We start from the raw sequence: 24763 nt of genomic DNA on the forward strand, positions 1-24763 counted from the left end.
CCATCCATACATTTCTATGAACTGATATGCAATGATTTCCAGGATATATTGCTAAGTGAAAAAAGTAAAGTGCAAAAGAGTATTTATAGTATGTTAAAGGCGTCTAAGAATGCAACATGCATGATTTTGAATTTTCTTTTGCTATTAAGGATATTATCAGAACAATTGATAACACCTCTATATAAGGTTTGTAGATTATAGTATTATTTCCATGTTGCTTTTCATATTTTGAAAACTGTGCTGTGGATATGTAGAGGAATTCATAGTTCTCCCCATAGGAAAAGGAGATTGTCACGAGCATTAACTGCAGTGATTCATGTACAGAATTTAGCACAAAATATTCAGTAAATACAGGAAATAATATCATTGGGAATTTGATTACAGGGAAGGGTCTCACTGAAGGTGGTGGGTTTTAAGAAACCACCACCTTCACCCTCAACCTCAGAAACACCAGCTTAGGCCCAGAAAAGACACAGGCTTTGCCACTTTGCCATAAATTACTCCAAAGGTGCATCCAGCTCATGGAAGCACTTGCCCCAGTTCAAGGAGGCGAGATTACAACATCCGGAGCACCATACACCGAAGCTACAGTTCCTACGCCAAGTGGTGGGTGGCCCAGTTACAGCGTCTGAGATGACTTTATCCTTCTCTGGTTACAAAGAAAACTAACATTAAACACAATCAAAGTCAAACGGACCACAGTTCATTATGTGTCTGCCACTTGCTGGGTCCTGTTGAGGATGCAAGACCCTCAAGATAACCGGGACGGCTGAGCACGAGCCCAAGCTCAGGTTAAAATGTTGGCCTGCCTGCGAAGCCCAGCTTCTTCCAAGTCTGCTCTGAGGGAGACTGGCTGGTTCTCAGGCTCAAAGAAAACGGACTTAAAACCATTAACCTAAGACATTCTGCAGAAGGGTGAAAAACTTAAGGGTGTTTGTAACGTTTTTGCCCGGCCACGACGTATATAACATGTCCCAGGTTCTGTAGGAGAAAATCACATCGCTGCCTGGCCGCCTTACTCGGAGATCATAAAAAAAATCATTCCCCAGGGGCAGCCGGCCGGGTTCAGCTGCTAGAAGCTGCAAACACCACGGCCTCCTGTCTCAGCCTTTGGCTCAGGCCCTGGGCCTGTAGCTGGGCTCTGGGGTTCCGGGGGTGTCCGCTGGCCGGGGTCTGGGGGGCGGGTCCTCCTGGGTGCAGAAGGACGGGTGCGGCGCGGCCCCGGGCTCGCCCCAGGAAGCCTGCGATCACTTGCAAGCAGCGGTATCAGTGGGCTCGGGCTCATCGCCTCCCAACACGGGGAGACAAAATGGCGGTCGTGTGGGGGCAGGGAGGGCGAAGATATGTACGGGTTCCATGCCACGCTAGAACTACAACTCCCAGGATGGTCTGGGTCGAAGGCGGGAGGCCGAGGAGAGCGCTATCGTCGCTAGGCCCTGTGTCCTCCCGCCCCCTAGTGGAAAGTCTCTGGAATGGGTCGTTTGCTCCAGTCCGCCCCCCAGACCTTCCTCGCAACTGGCCGACGGGAATGGTAGTTCTTCGACGACAGAGTTGAACCTCCTTCGGGCCTTACAAAACTACACTACCCGGTGCGGTTTCGGCGCCTGCGCACAAGGCCGCGGGGCGTACTACGGTTCCCGGCAGGCCCTGCGACACGCGCAGCTGCGTGCTGACGCACATAATTGGTCGTGCTGACGTGCAGCGCGGCCCAGGCGGGGTGCGAGTGGCGCAGTCGGAGTCCGCTGCGGCCCCGGAGGAAGCGAGGAGTCGGCGGTGTCGGCTGAGGCGGGCGGACCGGCGAGGCAAGGCGGCGGCTCCAGGCCCCGAGGGACTCAGGAGCTCGAGCAGCGGCCGCGGCAGCACCTCTCCCCCTCGGAGGCGGCGGGCGGAGGCGGAGGCGGCGGCGGCCGGTGAGAGAGCGCGCGAGCCGGGTGGGGGAGGGGCGGCGGCCCCGGCGCAAGGCCAAAGCGCGCGGAGAACCGCTCAGGCCGCCGCGCGCACGCGCGCTCGCCGCCCCTAGCTCGCGCGCGGACGTCCTTGCTTGTCTTCCTCCCCTCCCCCCTTCTCGCGGTTCCTGTCGCGCGCGGGCTTTTATTCTCCCCTCCCCCATGGCAACGGCGCGCGCCGCCGACTGCACTCGGGCTCGCGCGCGCTCTCGAGGGGGGAGCGCGCGACTCGGCTTCTCGCCTCCCCGACGCGTGCGGCGAGGAGGCCCTCCTGCAGCTGTCTTTGCCGAGCCGACATTTTCTCGGCGAGGAGGGGGCTGCGGCGGCCGGGGCCCGCTGCCGGCTCCTTTCCCCCGCTCTTCTCCGGCGTCCGGCCTACCAGTCCCTCCCGGGGGCCTGGGGTCGGGCCCGGAGCCTCCCATACTATGGGGCGCCGCGCAGCCCCCTCCCCCATTTCTCAAGGCTGAAAATAGGCCTTAGCCGCTCAGCCAGTGCAGAGAAGGCCTTGAACTAGGTGCCCGGGAGAGTTAGGCAGTTTGGATTCGTTACTGTCTGTCATGAGGTATTAGGAAGAGAAGCATTCTAAACGTTTTAAAAAAATTTACGTATTTAGTCTAGGTATGTAAAGGCAGATCACATGCTCCTTTTTTTCTTGCACTTTTTCATCGTCTTCCCCAAAGTTGTGTTACGGCTGGGGAGGAGACTGCCAGCCCTTCCTTCCTTGAGGAGAAAGCGCTGGACTTTGTCATTATTTGGCACACAACTTTTCTAGGCCTTGGTTTTCACTCAGACGCTTTTCTAAGATATCTTCTGGGTCAAAAATTGAACAAGTGTTGTGTTTTCTCTTGAGTGTGAGTCTAGGTCTCTTCCTGAGCTAGTTTAGCTTCTGGGGTTTCATAGTGTCCCCTTAGCTACTACAGTGCCCCAGTGCTGAGCTTGTTGTGCTTACTATTTTTATTTTTGTCCATTTTCTTGCACACTCTCCTCCCTTTTTGGTGCGTTTTTTTTTTCTTGAATACCATACTACTGAATTTCAAGACCCCCTTCTGCCTGGTTAGCTGGGCATCGTGATAATTTTCCAACAGAAAAAACTCCTTTTTCTCTTTTTTTTTTTTTTTTTTTTTTTGCAGCTTTTACTGTCAGCCTTTAGCTTGGGTGATTTTTGCATACCCACAGTCCGTGGACCCCAGTTTAAGTGTCCTTATTTAGGTTTTGGTGATTTGTGTTTGTGGTGTTAATACACTCCTTGGTCCATCCATCCTTTTAGTGTTCTGAGCACTGTCTTAGATGCTGTGGTATTTCTGTTTGTTTGGGTTTTTTTTTTTTTTTTCCTTCTTTTTTGGCTCATTCCGTAAAAGTTCTCCAGTCTGTTGTGATTTAATATCCTTTGCTTAGCAGCTGCTGGTTATCCTTTTCCAGGGAGTGGGAGGATTATTGTGTGAGGTGGTATGGAAGTGTGGGTGAATGGTTAAGCTGAAGAATTGATTGCAGGTCAGAAGCATTCTGCAAGGGAAGCAGAAACTGGGTAGGGTATAGAGAGCCAAAGGAGGCCTAGCTTTAGAATAGGGAGGAGAAAATTTGAGAAAATAAAAGTGAGGGTTGGAAGATTTCTTGTGCTGTAAAGAAATTTTTCATTTCTTTGCATAGTTCCACTTGCCTTTCATAGATTTAGCATCATTTGTCACTCCTTTAACCCAGTATTGTTATTTCGTTTTGTTTTGCTTTCAGATCTCTAGAGTCTGCAACTGGGATTGGGCAGGGACCCAGCCTTAGAGTTGGGGGGGGGGGTAAGGGGCTCCAAACTGTTCTAGAGTTGGCCTAGCTCCCTTTCATTCAACATCTCCCTGTATGGGGTGGGGGGGGCTTTAGTACATTCTTCCAGGTATTTGTATGATGTTTCTTTCAGAATTTTTAAAATGAAGCCTTTTCTTTTATCCAGTTCTATGTTTTTCCCCTTTACTTTCACTAATCTCTCCGCTTTGTTCCTTGGGTTCTTTCCTGGGATCAATTTCCCTCACACATTTCCCCATGTGAAACTATCTCGGACAGGATGAGTTGGAGAAAAAAACAGAGTACATATAGCTGGAGAAAGGAATAGCTGTGTACGTAGCCAAGAAATCTAATCAGTAAAACTAGCGTTAGAGGGCTCTTCAGAGTCATGCTGGGGTTGGGACAGATTGAGAGGATAGAACCTGGTAGGAGGCACGTGGTAACACGTGAGAGGGTTAAGGATGGGCTGGAAGAGAAAAACCTGGAAATGAGATAACGGGACTGTTAGGGAAAGCTGACAGTTTGACATTAATGAAAGTGAGGTATGAAGAGTGGGGGTTTTGTAAGTGTAGGGGAAGGAGTGTAGAGAAGCTGTGGGGACAGTTGGAACAGAGAAGGCTGGTTTGGTGTATTTAGAGCACTGAGTTGAAAATGTAATATTTTACAGGAGCTAGTGAGAGTTCGGTGAGCCACAAACCATGTGAGAAATCCTATTGGGAAGGAAATTGAAGGAATATATTATCAGGATAGTTGATTGGAAATGGCCCCTTACTTGAGAGGTGAAGTGTAAGAGGATTACATATCCAAAGTTCATGTGTTTCTGATATGCATGCTGGCCTTTAGCCTGGGCCACCTTTTGGATATCTAGGGGCTGTTCAGTCAGATTGTATTCATAATTTCTGGCTACTTTCAGGGTAGCCTGAAATGCTTAGGTCAGTTCTTGAAGAGAACTAGACTTGGACTGCAGGCCTTTGGGTGCCACAGATCTTCCTTTGGTGTTTGTTGTGCCCTGTTTGGAGGCCTTAGTCAGTTGCCAGGGGTTAGGAATTAGAGTAGTTGGTGAAGATACCAGTTGTGTATATTGGGGCTAAAGGAGAATAAAGAGATAGTGTGGAGAAATTTGGGAGAAATGGGATCTTTGTTTTGGGTGGAAACAGGAAAGCTAGGTGAAAACAAGAGTGGCTCTTGCACATTGTGGGGAAAGGCTGTAAGAGCTGGGCTGTGATTTGGTGGAAAGAAAGCAGTGTTGGAAGGATGAAGAACAGGTTTTTTTAGGAAACCTGGAGGATTATGTAGCTAAAGGAGGTTTAGTGTGGAGAGACATGTTGAAGTAGGGTTGAAGAAGAGCAGGGATTTGGGTGGTGGTAAGTGGCTAGTTTGGGGCCAGGGGCCTGACCCGTGTCTCCCCGCTCCCCTTCAGGAGCGGTGGTGCCCCACCCCGGGCACGGGGCCATGTACAACGGGATCGGGCTGCCGACGCCCCGGGGCAGCGGCACCAACGGCTACGTCCAGCGCAACCTGTCCCTGGTGCGGGGCCGCCGGGGTGAGCGGCCTGACTACAAGGGAGAGGAGGAACTGCGGCGCCTGGAGGCTGCCCTGGTGAAGCGGCCTAATCCTGACATCCTGGACCACGAGCGCAAGCGGCGCGTGGAGCTGCGATGCCTCGAGCTGGAGGAGATGATGGAAGAGCAGGGGTGAGGGAGGGCTGGGGGAGAGCCAAGCACTGAGTGAGTGCAGAGCTGGGGGAGTTAGGTGGGATGTAGGGAGCTTAGGGCTGGTTGAAAGAGGCCTGGAGAGGACTTGTAGGAGGGGAGGAGGTAAAGGAGCTAGTGGATTGAAAGGAGTTAAGGGACAGTTCAAAGTGAGAGATGAGGAACCTGTGTCTGGGGTATAAAAGGGAGGCTTTTATGAGTTATTTAGATGGAGGCACATGGGGAAAGAGGGGGGCCATTGAGAAGCAAATATGTGCTTTAAGGGAGGGGTGGGGAAGCAGACCAGGGAAGAGACAAGAGCTAGCTAGGTAAGCTGATATGTGTTGTCATTGGTAGAGAAAAGGAAGGTAAATGGATTTAAGGATTGAGGCCTTGGACAGTAGCAAAGGCAGGAAAACAGGAATTGGAAAAATACCCAGATAAAAGGGATCATGGATTGGATAGGGAATTGAGATTTTGGAAAAGGAACATATTAAGGCAGAAAACCTTTTAGAGCAGTGGTTTTCAAACTTCAGCAGTGGCGCCCGTTTCATATAATGCATGTTAACTTTGGAATCCCAGGAAATGAAAGACCTGTTCTTGTTGATTGGATTTGGGGAGGAACACCTGGAACTCTGCCTGCTTAACTTTCCTCTCTTGGCCCCTGGAGTGTAGCATGTTTAAAATCCACTGTTCTAGAGGGTGTAGTCAGTAGGGGGAAGAAAGATGACAGGAAAAGAGCAGGATTTAATAGAAGGGCCCTTTGGGTGACAGTGAGTGAAAAATTGTTTGTGTGCATGGAAAGGGAAGGGATCCTGCTGGGAACGAGGGAACTGTAAACCTGGGATTGGGGAGAGTGTCTAGTCAAGCTCTAACCCTGAAGGCTTTTGTTCTCCAGGTACGAGGAACAGCAAATTCAGGAAAAAGTGGCGACCTTTCGACTCATGTTGCTGGAGAAGGATGTGAACCCTGGGGGCAAGGAGGAGACCCCAGGGCAGAGGCCAGCGTGAGTGTTTCTCTCTCGATTTTCTCTGGACCCTATTCTGCTTTTGCTGTTCTCTCTGTTTAGTTTGGACTTTCTTCCTGCTCTTGTCTTCATTTTCTCATGGCTGTTTGTGTGAATATGACTCTGCATTTTGTTCTCTATCTCCTTTAGACCTTTGACCTTTTCTCCTCTAGGGTAACTGAGACTCACCAGTTGGCAGAATTGAATGAGAAGAAGAATGAGCGACTCCGAGCTGCCTTTGGCATCAGTGATTCCTATGTGGATGGCAGCTCTTTTGATCCTCAGCGTCGTGCTCGAGAAGCTAAACAACCAGTTCCTGAGCCACCCAAACCTTACAGGTACACAAGACCAAGAAGCCAGTGTCAGTTTCTCTTCCTAATTCTAAGCACTCTGCTCCATTTTTTGTGTGTGGACTGTCTTTTCAAATTCTTGAGATTTTGTTCTTCAGAAGTTGAAATGTCTAAGAAAGTTTGTCTTAGCACCCATCTCTGCCGTTTTTCATCTTTCCTCAGCCTTGTCCGGGAGTCTAGCAGTTCTCGCTCACCAACCCCAAAGCAAAAGAAGAAGAAAAAGAAGAAAGATAGAGGACGGTAAGTTAGTTGGAAAGCTATTCTAGTAGCCAGAGGACCAAACCTGTCATGTTTTTTCTCTCTCTCTGGAAATAGAGTATTCTTATCTCTAGGAAGTAGGAGAGAGTTGCCAGAAAAGTCAGGGAAGAGGGAGTTACCATTCAGGTCTCAGCTGGTAGAAGAAATAATGTGTGCTGCTTCAGTGGGGAAGGGTTGATTCTGCACCTCTGCAGAACCAATCAGCAGCATTTTGGAGTTACGTTGTTTTTTCCATTTTGGGGTTTGTTGCTATATAATAGGGAGGTACCTACGCTTTTTGGAGAGTAAATAAGTTCTGGGCTTAGATCGGCACATTGGTGCTATTGGAGTTGTTCTGTGCTTTAGAAGCCTTTTTGGGGATGGATTATAAGTGGGTGGGCCAGGGAAGGAGGCAGGCTGAATGACCTGTTTCTGAACCCATGTTTAGCAGGTCAGAGAGCAGCTCTCCTCGACGAGAGAGGAAGAAGAGCTCTAAGAAAAAGAAGCACAGGTACGAGGTGGGAATATATGGAATAATTGGAGAGGTTTGGTGAGTCCAGGCCTAGATAAAAAATAATAGTTTTACTTACTTTTTACCAACAGGTCAGAATCTGAATCTAAGAAAAGGAAGCATAGGTAAGAGCTCTTTGTGGCATAGGGAACATAGTGGCACATGGAGCGGTGAGCCGTTGCTTGATGGCCTTGCTGGCTCTTTGGGGTGTTTTTTTTTTTCTTGGAGTAAAGCTCAGTTCCTTGATCTCCTACTGTCAGTAACTCAGTTCTTTCCATTTTACTTTTCATTTTATTTGTTTCTTTAAAAGTGATTTTTATTTTAAATAATTTTGCCTTATTTCTCAGGTCTCCTACTCCAAAGAGCAAACGTAAATCTAAGGACAAGAAGCGGAAGCGGTGAGTGAATTAGAGGGGAATTTGCTTAGCGAGTAGATGAGTGCCACTTGGGGATAGGGCAGAATCGGTCACGTCCCTGACTGGTAAAAGGTTGAAGGGTGGATAAGGGGAACCCAGTGCAGGTGTGACAGCACCCTGAACTGTGGTGGTGGTCTTCCTTCAGGTCTCGAAGTACAACACCAGCCCCCAAGAGCCGACGGGTGCACCGTTCAACTTCTGCAGACTCTGCTTCCTCTTCAGATACTTCCCGCAGTCGGTAAGGGGTGGTCCAGGAGGAAGGGAGGGAGAGGGACTTGTGGGTTAATCAATTTAATATTTATTGAGCGCCCACGGTGTGCTAGGCGCTGCACAGACCATTCGGAAGACACGGTCCCTGCCCTCTAGGAGCTGACAGGCTAAAGCAACAGGATGGACAGACATATACATTTCCCCTTCTCTTTTTTTTTTTGTTTTTTATTTTTTGTTTTCTTTTGTTTGTGATTTTTTTGTTTTGTTCTGATATATATGGACTGCCAGAATAGGGAGGGTGGTGGTTTGTTCGTGGTGTCTGGGGGAGGAAGGAATCCTTACCCTGGCTTCCTTAATCGGGGAAGGCTTCCTGAAGGAGGTGGGCTCAGAGGTGAGTTGTGAATGAAGCGGGTAGGGAATGGACTGGGTGGAGGGTTTCGGGAGGTTTGGGGGAGGTAAATATAAAGGGGTAGAGGGAGAACATTTTTGGGGATTGATGTTGAGAAGAGAAGGAGCAAAGTGAACTGGACTTGAATTTCAATATGAGATACTTGAATCTTGTGAGTAAGAGAAGGTTCTTTGGAAGAGGGTTATATTGAAGAAAGGTGGATGGGAGCTGGGGAGGGGGTTTTCTGTTCTCCCCTGAACTGATTTTCTTCTTCTTTTCCCATCCTTAATTACCTCCTTCAGGTCTCGAAGTGCTGCAGCTAAAACCCATACAACTACCTTGACTAGGCGAAGTCCTTCCCCTGCTTCGGGGCGTCGAGGGGAGGGAAATGCACCATCCAGGGAACCAGGTATCACCAACATAGGGCAGCCTAGTAGCCCGGAGCCTTCTACAAAGCAGCCTAGCAGCCCTTATGAAGACAAAGATAAAGACAAGAAGGAGGTATGTTCCTGAGTTAATGGATACTCTTTGGTTTGCAGGGCTGTGGATTCAGGATAGGTGTGTGAAGTTAAGGGAGAAGTAAGGTCCGGTTTTGTTTTCTGCATTCCTCTCAGTTATTCATAAAGTTCTCTTTTCCATTTGCAAATCCTTTAGAATTGTGGGCTTCAAACTTTACTGGGTGTTAATAGGTTTTACATGACTATTTTCTTTGTACTTACAAGTCAATAGAACTGGAACAAAAAAATTTTTTTGAACTACACCTAACCTTACTAAACAGTGTCTCTAGTATCAGTTTCATTAAATGCTGGTTGTGGCTCATTAAAACTTTTCAACCCACTGGGTTGCTGCTTGCAGTCTGAAAACACTACTTTGGAAAGATCTTTTCAGTACCTGTTCTTTTATACTTGCTGTTAAAATTCAAGGGCTAATAATGTTTTCTTCAACAATTAGAGTATAATTTTAGTTGCTCTTTGCTAAATTTGTAGCTCTCCTGTTTGTTTTCCATGGTACCCAGAGTTGCTTTTCCAAACTGCAAGTTGGATCATCTCAGAAACTTAATTTACTTCCTATTGCTTTTGACTTTAATGTTTAAAGCTTTTATAACTTGGTCTCTTTCTGTATTTCCCTGTACTTCATCCTGGTGTTTTTTATTCATAAGTCATGTATTCAAATCTTTGTCTTTTTTTCTATTACTTTAATATAGTTATTTTTTAAAGGTGAAGTCAGTCATTTTGGGAAACTGCTTTATCTTTCCATTTAAAAATACCTTTTTTTCTGCATTCAGCATTTTGTAATGGTTGTCTGTTGTGAAATATAGTACATTAGTTTGCATTGTGTTTTTTCTCTAGATAGAAGACTCGATTGTAGAATCTGTTTTTGTATGTTTCTCACTGTGTTTTATATGATGTGATTTCTTGTTATTGAATGAATGTGACTGCCTGTGGTGAGGAAAAGGACCAGTTGGTATAATGGGGTGCATAGAGGAAAAGTTTCATAGGAAAGGGTGTTGGGATCTTACAGGTGATAGGAAGTTTTGGTGCTTACATACCTGTATCCTTACTCTCTTTTCCACTCTTAGAAATCTGCAGTTCAACCTAGCCCCTCTCCGGAAAGGAGCAGCACAGGGCCAGAACTACCTGCTCCCACTCCGCTCCTTGCTGAGCAATATGGCGGCTCCCCACAACCCCTTGCAACAACCCCCTTAAGTCAGGAGCCAGTGAACCCCCCTTCTGAGGCTTCTCCAGCCCAGGGCCATTCACCACCTAAGTCTCCTGAGAAACCTCCCCAATCTTCTTCAGAGAGCTGCCCGCCCTCCCCTCAACCTACCAAAGTTTCTCGGCATGCCAGCTCTTCCCCTGAAAGTCCTAAACCTACACCAGCTCCTGGGTCCCGCCGAGATATTTCTTCTTCTCCTGCTTCCAAAAGTCGCTCACATGGCCGAGCAAAACGGGATAAGTCACATTCTCATACTCCTTCTCGTAGAGTGGGGAGGTCCCGTAGTCCTATCACTAAGAGGGGGCGGTCTCGGTCTCGAACCCCTACCAAGAGAGGTCATTCTCGGTCCCGGTCACCTCAGTGGCGTAGGTCCCGGTCTGCACAGAGGTGGGGACGATCTAGGAGCCCCCAGCGACGTGGCCGCTCTAGGTCTCCTCAGCGACCAGGCTGGTCCAGGAGCAGAAATACACAGAGAAGAGGCAGGTCTAGGTCAGCAAGACGAGGCAGGTCACACTCTAGATCCCCTGCAACTAGGGGCAGATCTCGTTCGCGAACACCCGCCCGGAGGGGCAGATCTCGGTCTAGGACACCTGCCAGGCGGAGGTCACGATCTAGAACACCCACTAGGCGCAGGTCTCGGTCTAGAACACCAGCCCGGAGGGGCAGGTCTCGGTCTAGAACACCTGCTAGGCGCAGATCTAGGACCCGATCACCAGTACGACGGAGGTCTCATAGTAGATCACTAGCCAGGAGAAGTGGCAGGTCACGCTCTAGAACCCCAGCCAGACGTGGGCGGTCACGTTCCAGAACCCCAGCCAGGCGTGGGCGGTCACGCTCCAGAACCCCAGCTAGACGAAGTGGCCGGTCACGCTCTAGAACACCAACCAGGAGAGGGAGATCTCAGTCTAGGACACCAGCAAGACGAGGAAGATCTCGTAGTAGAAGTCTAGTTAGACGGGGAAGATCTCACTCTAGAACACCACAAAGAAGGGGCAGGTCTGGCTCATCATCAGAACGGAAGAACAAATCCAGAACATCACAGAGAAGGAGCAGGTCCAACTCAAGCCCAGAAATGAAGAAATGTCGAGTTTCTTCGAGGCGGAGCAGGTCTCCCTCTTCACCAAGGTCCAAAGTAAAATCCCACTTGTCTTTGAGGCGAAGCCTTTCGGGGTCCTCTCCACGCCCTAAACAAAAGTCTCAGACACCACCAAGGCGCAGTCGCTCTGGATCATCCCAACCTAAAGCTAAATCTAGAACACCACTAAGGCGAAGTCGCTCTGGTTCTTTTCCACCTCCTAATCAGAAATCTAAAACACCATCAAGACAAAGTCATTCCAGTTCATCTCCTCAACCTAACATGAAATCTGGAACGCCAAGGCAAGAGTCTGTAACAAGTCCCCAGGTAAATGAACAATCTGCAACACCACAAAGACAGAGCCGTTCTGAATCATCACCTGACCCTGAGGTGAAGTCTAGGACCCCTTCGAGACATAGCTGCTCTGGGTCTTCTCCTTCTAGAGTGAAATCTAGCACACCTCCAAGACGGAGCCGATCTGGGTCGTCATCTCCACAACCCAAAATGAAAGCAGTAACGTCACCAATCCAAAGCCATTCTGGCTTCTCTTCTCCAAGTCCTAGTAGAGTGACATCTAAAACACCTTCAAGGCAAAGCAGATCAGAGTCTCCATGCTCCAAGACAGAATCTAGATTGTTGCAAAGACGCAGCCATTCTAGATCCTCTTCTCCAGAAACCAAAGTGAAACCTGGAACACCACTAAGACAGAGTCACTCAGGGTCTACTTCGCCATGCCCCAAAGCAAAGCCCCAAACTCCACCAGGGCATAATCTTCCTGAATCAAAGTCACCATGTTCCCAAGAGAAATCTAAAGATTCATCAGCACAAAGTTGCTCTGGATCTTTCTCCCTCTGTCCAGGAGTAAAGTCCTGCACACCACCCTCATCTCTGCAACAGAAAGGACAATCTCCAACTTCACCAGACTCCACATCTGGTACTTCAAGTCCAGAAATGAGACAGAGTCATTCTGACTCTCCATATCTGCAGACCAAATCTCAGACACCTCCTAAGGGTGGCCAGTCCAGGTCCTCATCTCCAATCACTGAGCTGGCACCCATATCTCCAACCAGACAAGATAGAAGTGAATTGTCAGCAGGTCCTAGGCTGAAATCTGGAATGTCTCCTGAGCAGAGCGGGTCCCAGTCTGACTCTTCCCTGTATCCTGCAATGGACTCTAAACCTCTTCTGGGGCAGAGTAGACTGGAGCCTTCTGAATCAAAAGAAAAAACGGGCTTACTCCTTCAGGAGGATGTTACTGCATCATCTCCAAGACCAAGAGACAAATTGAGTCCTCCTCCTGTGCAGGATAGGCCTGAGTCCTCACCAGTACTCAGAGACACCCCTAGAACTCCATCAAGGGAAAGAGGTGGTGTTGAGTCATCCCCAGATACAAAAGACCGAAGTAGTGCATTAGCTAAGCCAAGCCAAAATGAGGAATTAATGGAGGTGGTAGAGAAATCTGAAGAACCCTTAAACCAGGTCCTGCCCCATTTGTCTCCAGAACTTAAAGAAATGGCTGGAAGTAACTTTGAATCATCTCCTGAAATAGAAGAAAGACCTGCCATGTCTTTGACTCTTGACCAAAGCCAGTCACAGGCTTCTTTGGAAGAAGTCCCTGCAGTGGCCTCAGCTTGGAGTGGGCCACACTTTTCTCCAGAACGTAAAGAACTGTCTGACTCTCCTCCCAGAGAGAATAGCTTTGGATCACCTTTAGAATTTAGAAACTCTGGCTCTCTTGCAGAAATGAATACTGGATTTTCTCCTGAGGTTAAAGATTTGAATGGACCTTTTCCTAATCAGCTGGAGACAGATCCATCTCTAGATGTGAAAGAACAATCAACAAGGTCCTCTAGACACAGCAGTTCTGAGTTATCCCCAGATGCGGTGGAAAAAGCAGGAATGTCTTCAAATCAGAGTGTCTCTTCGCCAGTACTTGATGCTATACCTAGAACACCCTCAAGGGAAAGAAGTAGTTCTGCATCTTCTGAAATGAAAGATGGTTTACCCAGAACCCCCTCAAGGAGAAGCAGGTCTGGGTCTTCCCCAGGACTTAGAGATGGGTCTGGGACTCCCTCAAGGCACAGCCTATCTGGGTCGTCTCCTGGAATGAAAGATATACCTAGAACACCATCCAGGGGAAGGAGTGAATGTGATTCCTCTCCAGAAGCAAAAGTTTTGCCTCAGACTCCTAGGCCAAGGAGTCATTCTCCATCATCCCCAGAGCTCAACAATAAGTGTCTTACCCCCCAGAGAGAAAGAAGTGGGTCAGAGTCATCAGTTGAACAGAAGACCGTGACTAGGACTCCTCTCGGGCAGAGACGTCGGTCTGGATCTTCTCAAGAGCTTGATGGGAAACCCAGTTCATCGCCTCAGGAGAGAAGTGAGTCAGACTCTTCTCCAGATTCTAAAGCTAAGACACGAATGCCACTTAGACAAAGGAGTCACTCTGGATCATCTCCAGAGGTTGACAGCAAATCCCGGCCTTCTCCTCGGCGTAGTAGGTCTGGCTCATCCCCTGAAGTTAAAGATAAGCCAAGAGCAGTACCCAGGGCACAGAGTGGTTCTGATTCCTCTCCTGAACCCAAGGCTCCTGTCCCTCGGGTCCTTCCAAGACGAAGCAGATCAGGTTCATCAAGCAAAGGCAGAGGCCCTTCGCCTGAAGGAAGCAGCAGTTCTGAGTCCTCTCCAGAACACCCACCCAAATCCAGAACTACTAGAAGAAGTTCTAGGTCATCACCAGAGCCCAAGACCAAGTCTCGTACTCCGCCTCGCCGTCGCAGCTCTCGATCATCTCCTGAGCTGACTAGGAAGGCTAGGCTCTCACGTAGAAGCCGTTCTGCATCATCCTCACCAGAGACCCGCTCTAGAACTCCCCTAAGACGCCGAAGAAGTCCCTCAGTATCTTCCCCAGAGCCAGCCGAAAAGTCAAGATCCTCACGCCGGCGGCGTTCACCTTCATCTCCACGTACTAAGACAACTTCAAGGAGAGGCCGTTCTCCTTCACCAAAGCCTCGTGGGCTGCAGAGGTCCCGTTCCCGCTCGAGGAGGGAGAAAACCAGAACAACCCGTCGTCGAGATAGGTCTGGATCTTCTCAGTCAACCTCTCGGAGAAGACAGCGGAGCCGGTCAAGGTCTCGGGTTACTCGGCGTCGCAGGGGAGGCTCCGGTTACCGTTCAAGGTCTCCTGCCCGACAGGAGAGTTCCAGAACCTCCTCTAGACGCCGAAGAGGCCGCTCTCGGACACCCCCAACCAGTCGGAAGCGTTCCCGCTCACGCACATCACCAGCCCCGTGGAAACGCTCCAGGTCTCGGGCCTCTCCAGCCACTCACCGGCGATCCAGGTCCAGAACACCCCTGGTTAGCCGACGGAGGTCCAGGTCTCGAACTTCACCAGTCAGCCGGAGGCGATCAAGGTCCAGGACTTCAGTGACTAGACGAAGATCTCGATCAAGAGCTTCCCCAGTGAGTCGAAGGCGATCTAGGTCCAGAACACCACCAGTAACCCGCCGTCGTTCAAGGTCCAGAACACCGACTCGCCGACGCTCCCGTTCTAGGACTCCACCAGTGACTCGGAGAAGGTCCAGATCTAGGACCCCACCAGTAACCAGAAGGCGATCTCGAAGCAGAACCTCCCCTATCACTCGCAGAAGATCAAGATCCAGAACATCGCCAGTCACCCGAAGGAGGTCAAGATCTCGCACATCTCCGGTAACTCGAAGGAGGTCTCGCTCTCGAACCTCTCCAATGACACGCCGCCGATCTAGGTCCCGAACTCCTCTAGCTATTCGGCGCCGCTCTAGGTCTCGGACCCCATTGTTAGCACGGAAGCGTTCTCGAAGTCGCTCACCACTTGCTATTCGCCGCCGTTCTAGGTCCCGTACTCCACGAACAACTCGGGGCAAACGGTCCTTAACAAGATCTCCTCCAGCTATCCGCAGGCGTTCTGCATCCGGAAGCAGTTCTGATCGTTCACGTTCTGCTACTCCTCCAGCAACAAGAAATCATTCTGGTTCTCGGACACCCCCGGTAGCGCTCAATAGCTCCAGAATGAGCTGCTTCAGTCGTCCTAGCATGTCACCAACTCCTCTTGACCGCTGTAGATCACCTGGAATGCTTGAGCCCCTTGGCAGCTCTAGAACACCCATGTCTGTCCTGCAGCAAGCTGGTGGTTCCATGATGGATGGTCCAGGTCCCCGAATTCCTGATCATCCGAGAACGTCTGTGCCAGAAAACCATGCTCAGTCCAGAATTGCACTTGCCCTGACGGCTATCAGTCTTGGCACCGCTCGGCCTCCTCCGTCCATGTCTGCAGCTGGCCTTGCTGCAAGAATGTCCCAGGTTCCAGCTCCAGTGCCTCTCATGAGTCTCAGAACAGCCCCAGCTGCCAGCCTTGCCAGCAGGATTCCTGCAGCCTCTGCAGCAGCCATGAACCTGGCCAGCGCCAGGACACCTGCCATCCCAACAGCAGTAAACCTGGCTGACTCAAGAACGCCAGCTGCAGCAGCAGCCATGAACTTGGCCAGCCCCAGAACAGCAGTGGCACCTTCGGCCGTGAACCTTGCTGACCCTCGTACCCCCACAGCACCAGCTGTGAACCTGGCAGGAGCCAGAACCCCAGCTGCTTTGGCAGCTTTGAGTCTCACGGGTTCTGGCACAGCCCCGACTGCTGCAAACTATCCGTCCAGCTCCAGAACACCCCAGGCTCCAGCCCCTGCAAACCTGGTGGGTCCTAGATCTACACATGCCACAGCTCCTGTGAATATCGCCAGCTCGAGAACTCCTCCAGCCTTGGCCCCTGCAAATCTCACTAGTGCTAGAATGGCTCCAGCCTTGTCTGGTGCAAACCTCACCAGCCCTAGGGTGCCCCTCTCTGCCTATGAGCGCGTTAGTGGCAGAACCTCACCACCGCTTCTTGACCGAGCCAGGTCCAGAACCCCACCAGGAGGCCCAGGCTCCAGAACCCCACCATCTGCCCCAAGCCAGTCTAGAATGACATCTGAGCGGGCTCCCTCTCCTGCCTCTAGAATGGTACAGGCTCCTTCACAGTCAGTTCTTCCTCCAGCTCAGGATCGGCCTAGGTCCCCTGTGCCATCTGCTTTTTCTGACCAGTCCCGATCTTTGCTTGCCCAGACCACCCCTGTAGCAGGGTCTCAGTCCCTTTCCTCTGGAACGGTGGCAAAGACCACATCCTCTGCTGGTGACCACGATGGCATGCTCTCTGGCCCCGTCCCTGGGGTGTTCCACCCAGAGGGTGGGGAACCAACTGCCTCTATGGAGGCCCAGCAGCCTTCTGCTTTGGCTGCCCTGCAGCCAGCAAAGGAGCGGCGGAGTTCGTCGTCCTCGTCCTCCTCTAGCTCCTCCTCGTCATCGTCGTCGTCATCGTCGTCATCCTCCTCCTCCTCTGGCTCCAGTTCTAGCGACTCGGAGGGCTCTAGCCTTCCCACTCAACCTGAGGTAGCACTGAAGAGGTGAGGGGACTTTTAGAACTCTTCTACGGGGAAGGTTTTGGGGATGGTTGGTGGGGGTGGGGAGGGAGAAGCCCTATCCAGAGGTTCTTGGCTCTTTGAGGAGGTATGGGGACCATGATCCTTAAGCTGGGGGTAGAAGAAAATGCCGGGGTGGGGGTTAACTGGGGGGAGGAATGGGACAGGTAAAAGTCTCCGAAGGTTAATTCTCTAGAGGATAATGATAAGTTTTCCGTCTCTACAGAGGACAGAACTAGAGGAAATGGACTTAATTTTACAGCAGGAGGGATGGCAGTTAGACCTCAAGAGGAACTCCCTGGGCTGGAAGGATCTTCAGAGGTCATCCTATCCCTCTCCCTGCCTCCAGGCAGGACGGCCCCTCCCCCCAGCCAACCCACACACACAGAGGCCTCCCCACGCTGTGGCTCTCCTCTCTGAGGACGGAGAGGACGGAGACCACCCAGCCTGGCTTCCACACCTGAGCCCAGGGACCTTATTCCTCCGTCAGGGACATTCTTGAGGTTTAACCTTGATCCCTTTTGCTGCGGGCCCCAGCCTGTTGCTTGTGTTAGCAGAGGTTGGGTCAGTTGGGGCCACTGCTCTCCAGAGAATGCACTCACTGGCTCTCGGCTTGGAGAGCTCCCAGGACCTTTCTCAGGCACCCCTCCCCCACTGCCGTTCCTCCAGGCCAAGGAAGGTAGGGTTGGGGCTGGGGCAGCTTGTCTCCTTGTGACGCCCTCTTCTCCCACAGGGTCCCCAGCCCCGCCCCAGCCCCAAAGGAGGCTGTTCGAGAGGGCCGTCCTCAGGAACCGACCCCAGCCAAGCGGAAGAGGCGTTCTAGCAGCTCCAGTTCCAGCAGCTCCTCCTCTTCTTCATCGTCCTCTTCTTCCTCCTCTTCTTCCTCCTCCTCCTCTTCTTCCTCTTCTTCGTCTTCCTCTTCTTCCTCTACTTCTTCCTCCCCCTCCCCTGCTAAGCCTGGCCCTCAGGCCTTGCCCAAACCTGCAAGCCCCAAGAAGCCACCCGCTGGCGAGCGGAGGTGAGTGCTGCCTTGCTTGAGAAGAAAGGGGTGGGGTGTGACCCTGGGTTGTGAGATCCCTGCTGGACTGTGGTGTCTGCTTGTACAGTAGGAGTTGGGCTCTCCTCTCCCTGCTTACTCGGTTGTGCCCTGTTCTGGCAGAGGGCTGTCATCCAAGTGGGTGCTCAAGCCAGAATTGGGGAGTCCTAGGTTCCTTCCTCTCCTTGCCCCTGACATGCAGCCTGGTCCCAGGTTCCAGGGATTCTAGCTTTTAAGTCTCCCCGTTGCTACTGCCAGGGTCTGGCCACCGTCATCTTCTCCCGACTCTATCCACAGCCTCTTCCCTGTCTCCCTGCCTCCACGCCATTCTCTTCCACACGTAGCCAGAGGGATCTTTCTAAAACGCACATCTGGTTACTCCCTTCACTCCACAATTCCTTCCGGGACGCCCTGTGGCCTGCAGGATAAAGCCCCACCTCTGCGGGAATGGCGTGTGAGGCTCTTCACCAACTGGCCTTGCCTGCCCTGTGTTCTCCTCTCCTGCCCGCCCCCACACATGCCCTGTGCTCCAGCCACACTCAGCAGCGCCTTGCAGTCTAAGGAGAACCCCATGCCTTTGGACATGCTGTTCCTCCTGCCTGGAATTCCCTTGTCCGCCTGGTGAACTCCTCGTTCTGCAAGACTCCGCTCAAACAGCACCTTCAAGAAGACTACCCTGCCCCTTCCCTGCCCTGCCCCATGTCTCCCTCCCCTGGGTCCCCAGACCCCATGTACATCCGTCCTGCGGGGCTGCGTCCCACACGTGGGGCCAAGCGAGCCTCCCTTGGCCTTGCTTCACCATCAGACTGAGCCCCTCCAAGGGCAGGGACTGTCTTTATCTTTGCCTCCCCCGCTGCACCCCGTGCCCCGCCTGTTGGGGTACTCGGTGGATGGTGTGCGGGCGGATGGGTGAGTGAGCGGATGAAGGTGGGTCTGAGGTTGGCCCTGCGTGGTATGAGGTTTGGTGGTCAGGACCTGGGGCGGGGTGGGGGTGGTCCTGAGTGCTGGTTTGTGGGTTTGAAAGAGTGTGGCACTATGGGGACCTACTCTGATCCCCAGGTCCCGCAGCCCCCGGAAGCCAATAGACTCCCTCCGGGACTCCCGGTCCCTCAGCTACTCGCCTGCGGAGCGCCGCCGCCCCTCACCCCAGCCCTCACCGCGGGACCAGCAGAGGTAGGGTTGCCAGTGCTGTCCTGCCAGTAGCCCAGTCTGGCCGCCACCGAGTTCTGCAAAATAAGTTCTAAGGCTCCAAGGCACCAAGGGTTGGTGGTGTCCTGTGTGTGGTCTCACGCCTGTCCTTCATTGTAGCAGCAGTGAACGAGGTTCCCGGAGAAGCCAGCGTGGGGACAGCCACTCCCCGGGCCACAAGCGCAGGAGGGAAACACCCAGCCCCCGCTCCGTGCGGCACCGTTCCTCCAGGTATGTGTCTTTGTCACACTCTAGGGCTGGGCTCACTTCTGAGAGCTCCAGGGCTGGCTGGGGCCTCTGCATTGATTATTCTCTTCCATTTCAGGTCTCCGTGAATCTTTTTTGGGGAATTCCACCATACCCCAAGTTCTGGAGCCACAGGACGTGCCCCCTTTCTCCCCAACAGAGCCGTGGGAGGGGGTCTTCGTCTGCCCTCCCCCCCCAACCCTGGCAGCATCCTGGGGGGAGGGCTCCCTTCTTTCCCTCCCTCTTCCTTTTTTTTTTTTTCTTCTGTAAAATGTTAATCTCTGTGAGTTTTTCCTGGTTCACGTGTTTTGGGGGGTTTGGGGTGGGTGGGAATGAGAATGGGAGTTGCGGGAGGGGAGCATACAGCTTGGTACTCCCAGGTCTTGACTCAGCAAGGATCTGGGAGGCACTGCCCCCCTTTTAGCCCCGAGTTCTTGGGGGGATGATGGTTTGGTACTTGCGGACCTGTGTGAGGTATACCCGGAAAAAAGGGGCAGTTGAAATTAGTTGGCTCCTCCTGGCCTCCCAGTGAGGTTGTGGCCCCCTCCCCCCCAACTTTTCTTCACGTTTCTTAAAGGCATTTTGGTTTTTTAAAATCTGTACAGCAAGAGCAACTTTTTCTGTCAAATAAAAATGAGAAATGCAGGAATTGGGTCTATAGATTGTTTATTATGGGTGGGAAGAGTTACTTAGGAGAGGAGCTGCCCTTACTCTGTGGCTGCATCCCCCTTGCAAGGGGCATACCTTGGAGGAGCCTCATGGGGTGGCTCTAGGCTGTGGATCCCCCACAGAACCCACTCTCAAACCAACATGCTCATTCCAGCTGGGAGCCAGCATGCTCATGCTAGGAGGGGGCCGGCCACTCTGAAGAAACAAAGCCTCTAAATCTTTTGTCCCCAGGCTGAGCAGAAGGCTGGCCTGGGGGCCCTGGGTTCCTCTCCCCATTATGGCTTTTTGAGGGGTAGGCTGGGCTGGGGGTTGGTAGCTGGACTCAGAAAGCTTGGGATGCAGCAGGCTGGCCTGGAAGAGGCTGAGGGTGGGCCGAGGTGGGGCGCACCAGTGAGGTGATGCCTGAGTCAGGAGAAGGTGTGTAGAAAGAGGCAGCAACCAGGTGGACACCCAAATCTTTTATTGGGGGGGTAGGGCGGTTGGGGGGGCCTCTCACTGCACAGCTTGTTCATTGGCGCTGCTTCCTGAGTCCTGTGGCTTCATCACATCCGGCAGCTCAGGTGGGCTGGAGAAGGGCTCGATGCGCAGGGCCTCAAAGGCCTCATCTGGTGGAGAGGGGGTGGCCACTGCAAAGTGAGTCTCCCACCCTTACAGAACCAACCTGACCCTGCTCCCCTCCCCCAGCCTGGCCATGCTAGGGCCCTTTTCCTCACCCTCTGCATCCCTCAGCCTCTGGGATTGCATCCACCTACAATCTCCCCCATCGCCTTGTTCCCTTCATACCTCCTCTCGCTTCTCATCATACTTTGAATAAAATCTCATCGTGTCATTATGTCTCTCCACATGTCTCCTTGTGGTCCCCATGTTCCCAGGTCAACCTCTTTCTTGCCTCAAGGCCTCTGCATTTGCCACTCCCTAGCTTGACACTTAGAATGGCTGTCTGCCCTGTACAACCACTGTACATGCCCAATGCCCTGTGCATTGCCCTGGGAACATTTAACCGCTAGTGCGAATGCCCTGTTTTTCTCTTGACCAGCTGCTTTCCTACTAGAACAGCAGCCTCAGGAAGATTTTCCCTGTCTCATTCCTGCTGTTACTACAGCACAGATCAAATGAACACAACTTTTTCTTCTACGTGGGAAACTTCTCTCCACCTGGCTCATCTCAACCAATTAGGCTCCCCAGGGGAAGTCAGTCACGTCTGAAAAGTTTTAACTTTGGGGGTTGAGGGGCTGCAACTGGCCTCTAGTGGGGAGAGGCCATCTTTCGTAAAAGCCAGAGATGCTAAACATCCTGCAATGCACGAGACAACCTCACCCAGAATCATCCAGCCCCAAATGTCAACAGCGGTGAGGTGAAGACACATGGCCCAGCTTAATAACGAATTCATCTTCCAAGCCACAAATCTGAGTGACAATTCTTGCCTTCATCACCTCTCCCCATTCTTTGGAAATAAAGTCTGGAAGATGCTATTTAACACCAGACACTATCATATCTCCCTAACTAAGCAAACCACTTTGGGGGTGGGGAGAGACTCGTCTCTCTGCACAAGGAAACAACTACCCACCCATAAGTGCGTTTTTGCAAGTGGAAGCAGACGGACTACAGTCCACACCACAGCCCCTATCAAAACAGCAATGACACACCTGAGGTGATGCCACCAAGGGTCCACAATCTATGCCATAAGTGGGGGTCATGGGGAAAAACATCACCTCACTGTGCTGTGATTTTCTTCACCTGCAAGATGGTTGAGTAGCTGCAAGTCTACAGCATGCCTTTGTTCAAATTAGAGGAAGAGATACTTTTTCTGGAAGAATGCAGCCTGGCCCTGGCTTAGGAAGAACAGATGTGCTTTCAGCCCTCCCTTACCTGCCTCAGGGAACAGCCTTGTATAGTACCCACCCTGTACAAAGTCTGCACCAGCCCCTCACCTGTCTCACTGTCACTGTGAGAGTTGAGGGAACCCACACAAAGGCCTGTAAGACTGCCTTTTCCTGAGCACTTGCAGGGCCTGGGGTGCACGGAGGCTCACACTGCCTTGCTGTGAGGCTGGTCCCAGTGTCATACTCCTTTATGGAGACAAACTCCAGGCTGGGAGGGGTGGGGCGTGAAGTAGCTGCCCGAAGACACAGCTGCTGAGGCCTCACATAGTTTATCCTTATGAAACTGAGAAGTGCAGCTAAGGCTATATGCTCCCTCCTGGGTCCTTGCTACATTTTCTTACAAGAAGCTAGAAAAATAACTCCCTGTAACTTCATCCAGATTTACCCAGTCATTCACACAGCCCCTGGGTCTGTCTACAGCTGTGAAAACACCCTATAACCCCTGTTTAAATTTCCAGAGACAAAAGATAAAATTTAAATCCTTTTCTTGGCAAAAGGAGCAACATAAACCACCCCCACCCCTCAGGTTTCTAAACTTTGGTCAGGGTGGAATATGGTTAAGGAGAGTACAGGCTCTGGGGCAAGAAAGGGCTGAACCTGATCTAACCTCCCCAGGCTTAGTTTACTCATCCTTAAAATGATCACAATACAACTCTGGCCTGTACAGAGATGCTGGGGGAGTAAGCGATGTACCACGGAGACACTGGCTGGCATGGTGCCCAGCTCAGACAAGGTCCTGGCAGCCTGCATCTGAACTGTGGCCTCCCACATGACTGCCAGCAAGCCTCGGCGTCCATGTGTCCCAAATGGGGATGGCAGTGCTTACCCCTCAGGGCTATCAAGAGGATTAGACGGGACAACAGAAATAAAATGCAGAGTGCAGGGCCAGGTGCATAGTGAGTTCTCTGTAAATGTAAGCTGGTACTGTGACTAAGAATCTTTGAATCCTCCATGAAATGGGCTTCAGTTTCTACAAGTATCTCATGTGCTTCTCATTGTTTTTAATGGGGAAGCAAACACACTATTATAGGATATTGCCTGCATTTGGTGAACTGGGAGACATGGTCCAGGAGGCTTGGAGGAACAACTGCAGGCTCCCTGACCAACCCCCTTTCTTTGGCCATTTCCACCCTGTCGCTGCCCCTCTCACCTGCCCTGAAGGCTAGCCCCACAGTGGCTGGGGCCTGAGGCCGTGCTGTCTGGCTGGTGAAGCCACACTCGCCCAATGTCTTTCCGTCGTCCAGAAGCTGGTCGTCCTGAGGAGAGAGGCAGGCAGGGTCTCAGAAGAGGCCCCAGGAGGGGCAAGTCCCAAAGACTTCTCTGGTCAGCAACTACACTGAAAGTCAGAAGATGGAAAAGAAACAGCCCCAAGTAGGGCCCAGAACCACCCGAGTATATCAAACAGTTTCCAGGACTACACCCAAGACTTTCCAAATCAGAACCTCCCAGGGTAGGGTAGAGATCTGGAATCTACACCCCTGCAACTCCAGGTGAATCTAATTTCAAGTGTCAGTGACCCCCATCTGGCCACAGGCAGACCTGGTTGAATCCCAGCTCTACCACCTTGCACAAGGTGGCTGATCTTTTTGATGTGAAGTTTCCTTATCTGTAAAATGGGAGTTATTGGAATTCCCAACTCATAGGGCAGCCAGAGGCTTCAATGAGCAAAGGACAAACAGAAAGCACAGAGCACAGCAAGTGAAACAAGCTCAGGCAGTAGGAAGGGTCCTTATTACAGAAGCCCCAGCAGGTAACAAGAAGAAAAGGCCTTTAGAGACAAAGTGGGTGAAGGCTCAGCCTGGAGCAAAAGATCAGTTTCCCAGTTTCCACCCAGAATCAGATCAAGGAACTTAGGTGAGGGACCTCACGTGCCAGAAACTTGAAATGAGGGGCCAACAAACAGGACTCCCCAATGAAAACCCCAAATCCCACGACATCCTTGCTGGATAATTGCAATTGGTTTGTAAGGGGGAAAGGGGCGGGGGCTTTTGGAACATCAGCAGTAAGTTGGGGAGTAATAAACAGTTGTTGGGTGAAGAACTGGTGGGACCTGACTCATCTCAACACCCTCCATTTCTCCATTTTTTTGTATTAAGGCGTGTCTGGGGCGGGGGGCGTGTGAGAGGCCTGCACACGATTGAGCATCGGGGTTCAAATCCTGACTCTGCCAACAACCTTGGCCTCGTTAAGTGGCCACCTCCGAGCCTCAGTTTCCTTAACCGCAGAGCAGGGAAGTCAAGGGCCAGCACGTCGCGGGTGGGACCGCTGTAGGGATCAGATGTGACGCTGACCCTCGGCGCTCAGCATAGGGCCTGGCGCGCGACTTTCAAGCCATCCGAACGGAGACCCCCGGTGTAGCGAGCACTATCGGGGCTTCATCTCCCCGAGTTCGAGCAACGGCCCCACGCGGGAGAGTTCCGGCCCGCGGCAGCCGGTCGCTGATGTTTACATCAACGACGGGGCCGCCTTGCGCCCACGGCCAGGCTCGGGCGGCGGTTCCGAGCAGCACGCTCCCCCAGCCCCCGGCCGCCCGGAACCGACGGGACCGCACCTTGTACAGCCGCTGCTCGTCCGGCGGCCGCTTGAGGATGCCCTCGACGATGCGCTTTAGCTCGAACACAGTGCTCGACTCCTTGGCGTCCGTGAAGATGGTGGTCTTGTGGCGCCGGATCATGAGGAACACGTCCTGGGGGCGGCGGGCCGGGGTGAGCGCGGAGCCCGGGCCCCCCCGCACGGCCCACCGCCCTCGCCGCCCCCGGCCCCGGCCCCGGCCCCGGCCCCGGCCCCGGCCAAGCGCCCCTCCCCCAGCGCCCGCTCACCATCGCGGCGGCTGCCTCTCCCCCTCGACGCGCCGGCGCGGCCGCGCTCCGCCCCGTTCCCGGCAGCCCGCGCGCTGGCCCCAGCGTGCCCCGCGTCCCGCGGCCCCGCCCCATGGCCGCCAT

At 52.2% G+C, this 24763-nt stretch overlaps 2 protein-coding genes across 7 annotated transcripts; one reads left to right on the forward strand and one right to left on the reverse strand.

Moving 5' to 3' along the window:
- The first annotated feature begins 1701 nt into the window (after positions 1-1701).
- SRRM2 (serine/arginine repetitive matrix 2) lies at positions 1702-19918 on the forward strand. Of its 6 annotated transcripts, none has more exons than XM_060078556.1 (15): positions 1829-1910; positions 5137-5410; positions 6306-6413; positions 6587-6751; positions 6926-7003; positions 7449-7511; positions 7604-7636; positions 7859-7909; positions 8073-8165; positions 8828-9026; positions 10105-16784; positions 17533-17817; positions 18895-19008; positions 19144-19254; positions 19349-19918. In XM_060078556.1, exons 2-15 carry the CDS (start codon positions 5169-5171, stop codon positions 19356-19358), a joined length of 8232 nt encoding a protein of 2743 aa, XP_059934539.1. In that variant the 5' UTR covers positions 1829-1910; positions 5137-5168; the 3' UTR covers positions 19359-19918. The 6 variants fall into 6 exon arrangements, with proteins under 6 accessions (XP_059934543.1, XP_059934539.1, XP_059934540.1 ...); XM_060078557.1 differs by having other exon boundaries at positions 19147-19254; XM_060078558.1 differs by having other exon boundaries at positions 7452-7511.
- On the reverse strand, positions 19919-24763 carry ELOB (elongin B). The gene is made up of 4 exons (XM_060078562.1): positions 24641-24763; positions 24373-24507; positions 22972-23077; positions 19919-20543 (listed from the first exon to the last, which is right to left on the reverse strand). The coding sequence occupies exons 1-4, from the start codon at positions 24761-24763 to the stop codon at positions 20431-20433; spliced, it is 477 nt and encodes a 158-aa protein (XP_059934545.1). The 3' UTR covers positions 19919-20430.

This window comes from Mesoplodon densirostris, chromosome 16 (genome assembly GCF_025265405.1).
Source record: "Mesoplodon densirostris isolate mMesDen1 chromosome 16, mMesDen1 primary haplotype, whole genome shotgun sequence".
Taxonomy (NCBI): Eukaryota; Metazoa; Chordata; class Mammalia; order Artiodactyla; family Ziphiidae; genus Mesoplodon; species Mesoplodon densirostris.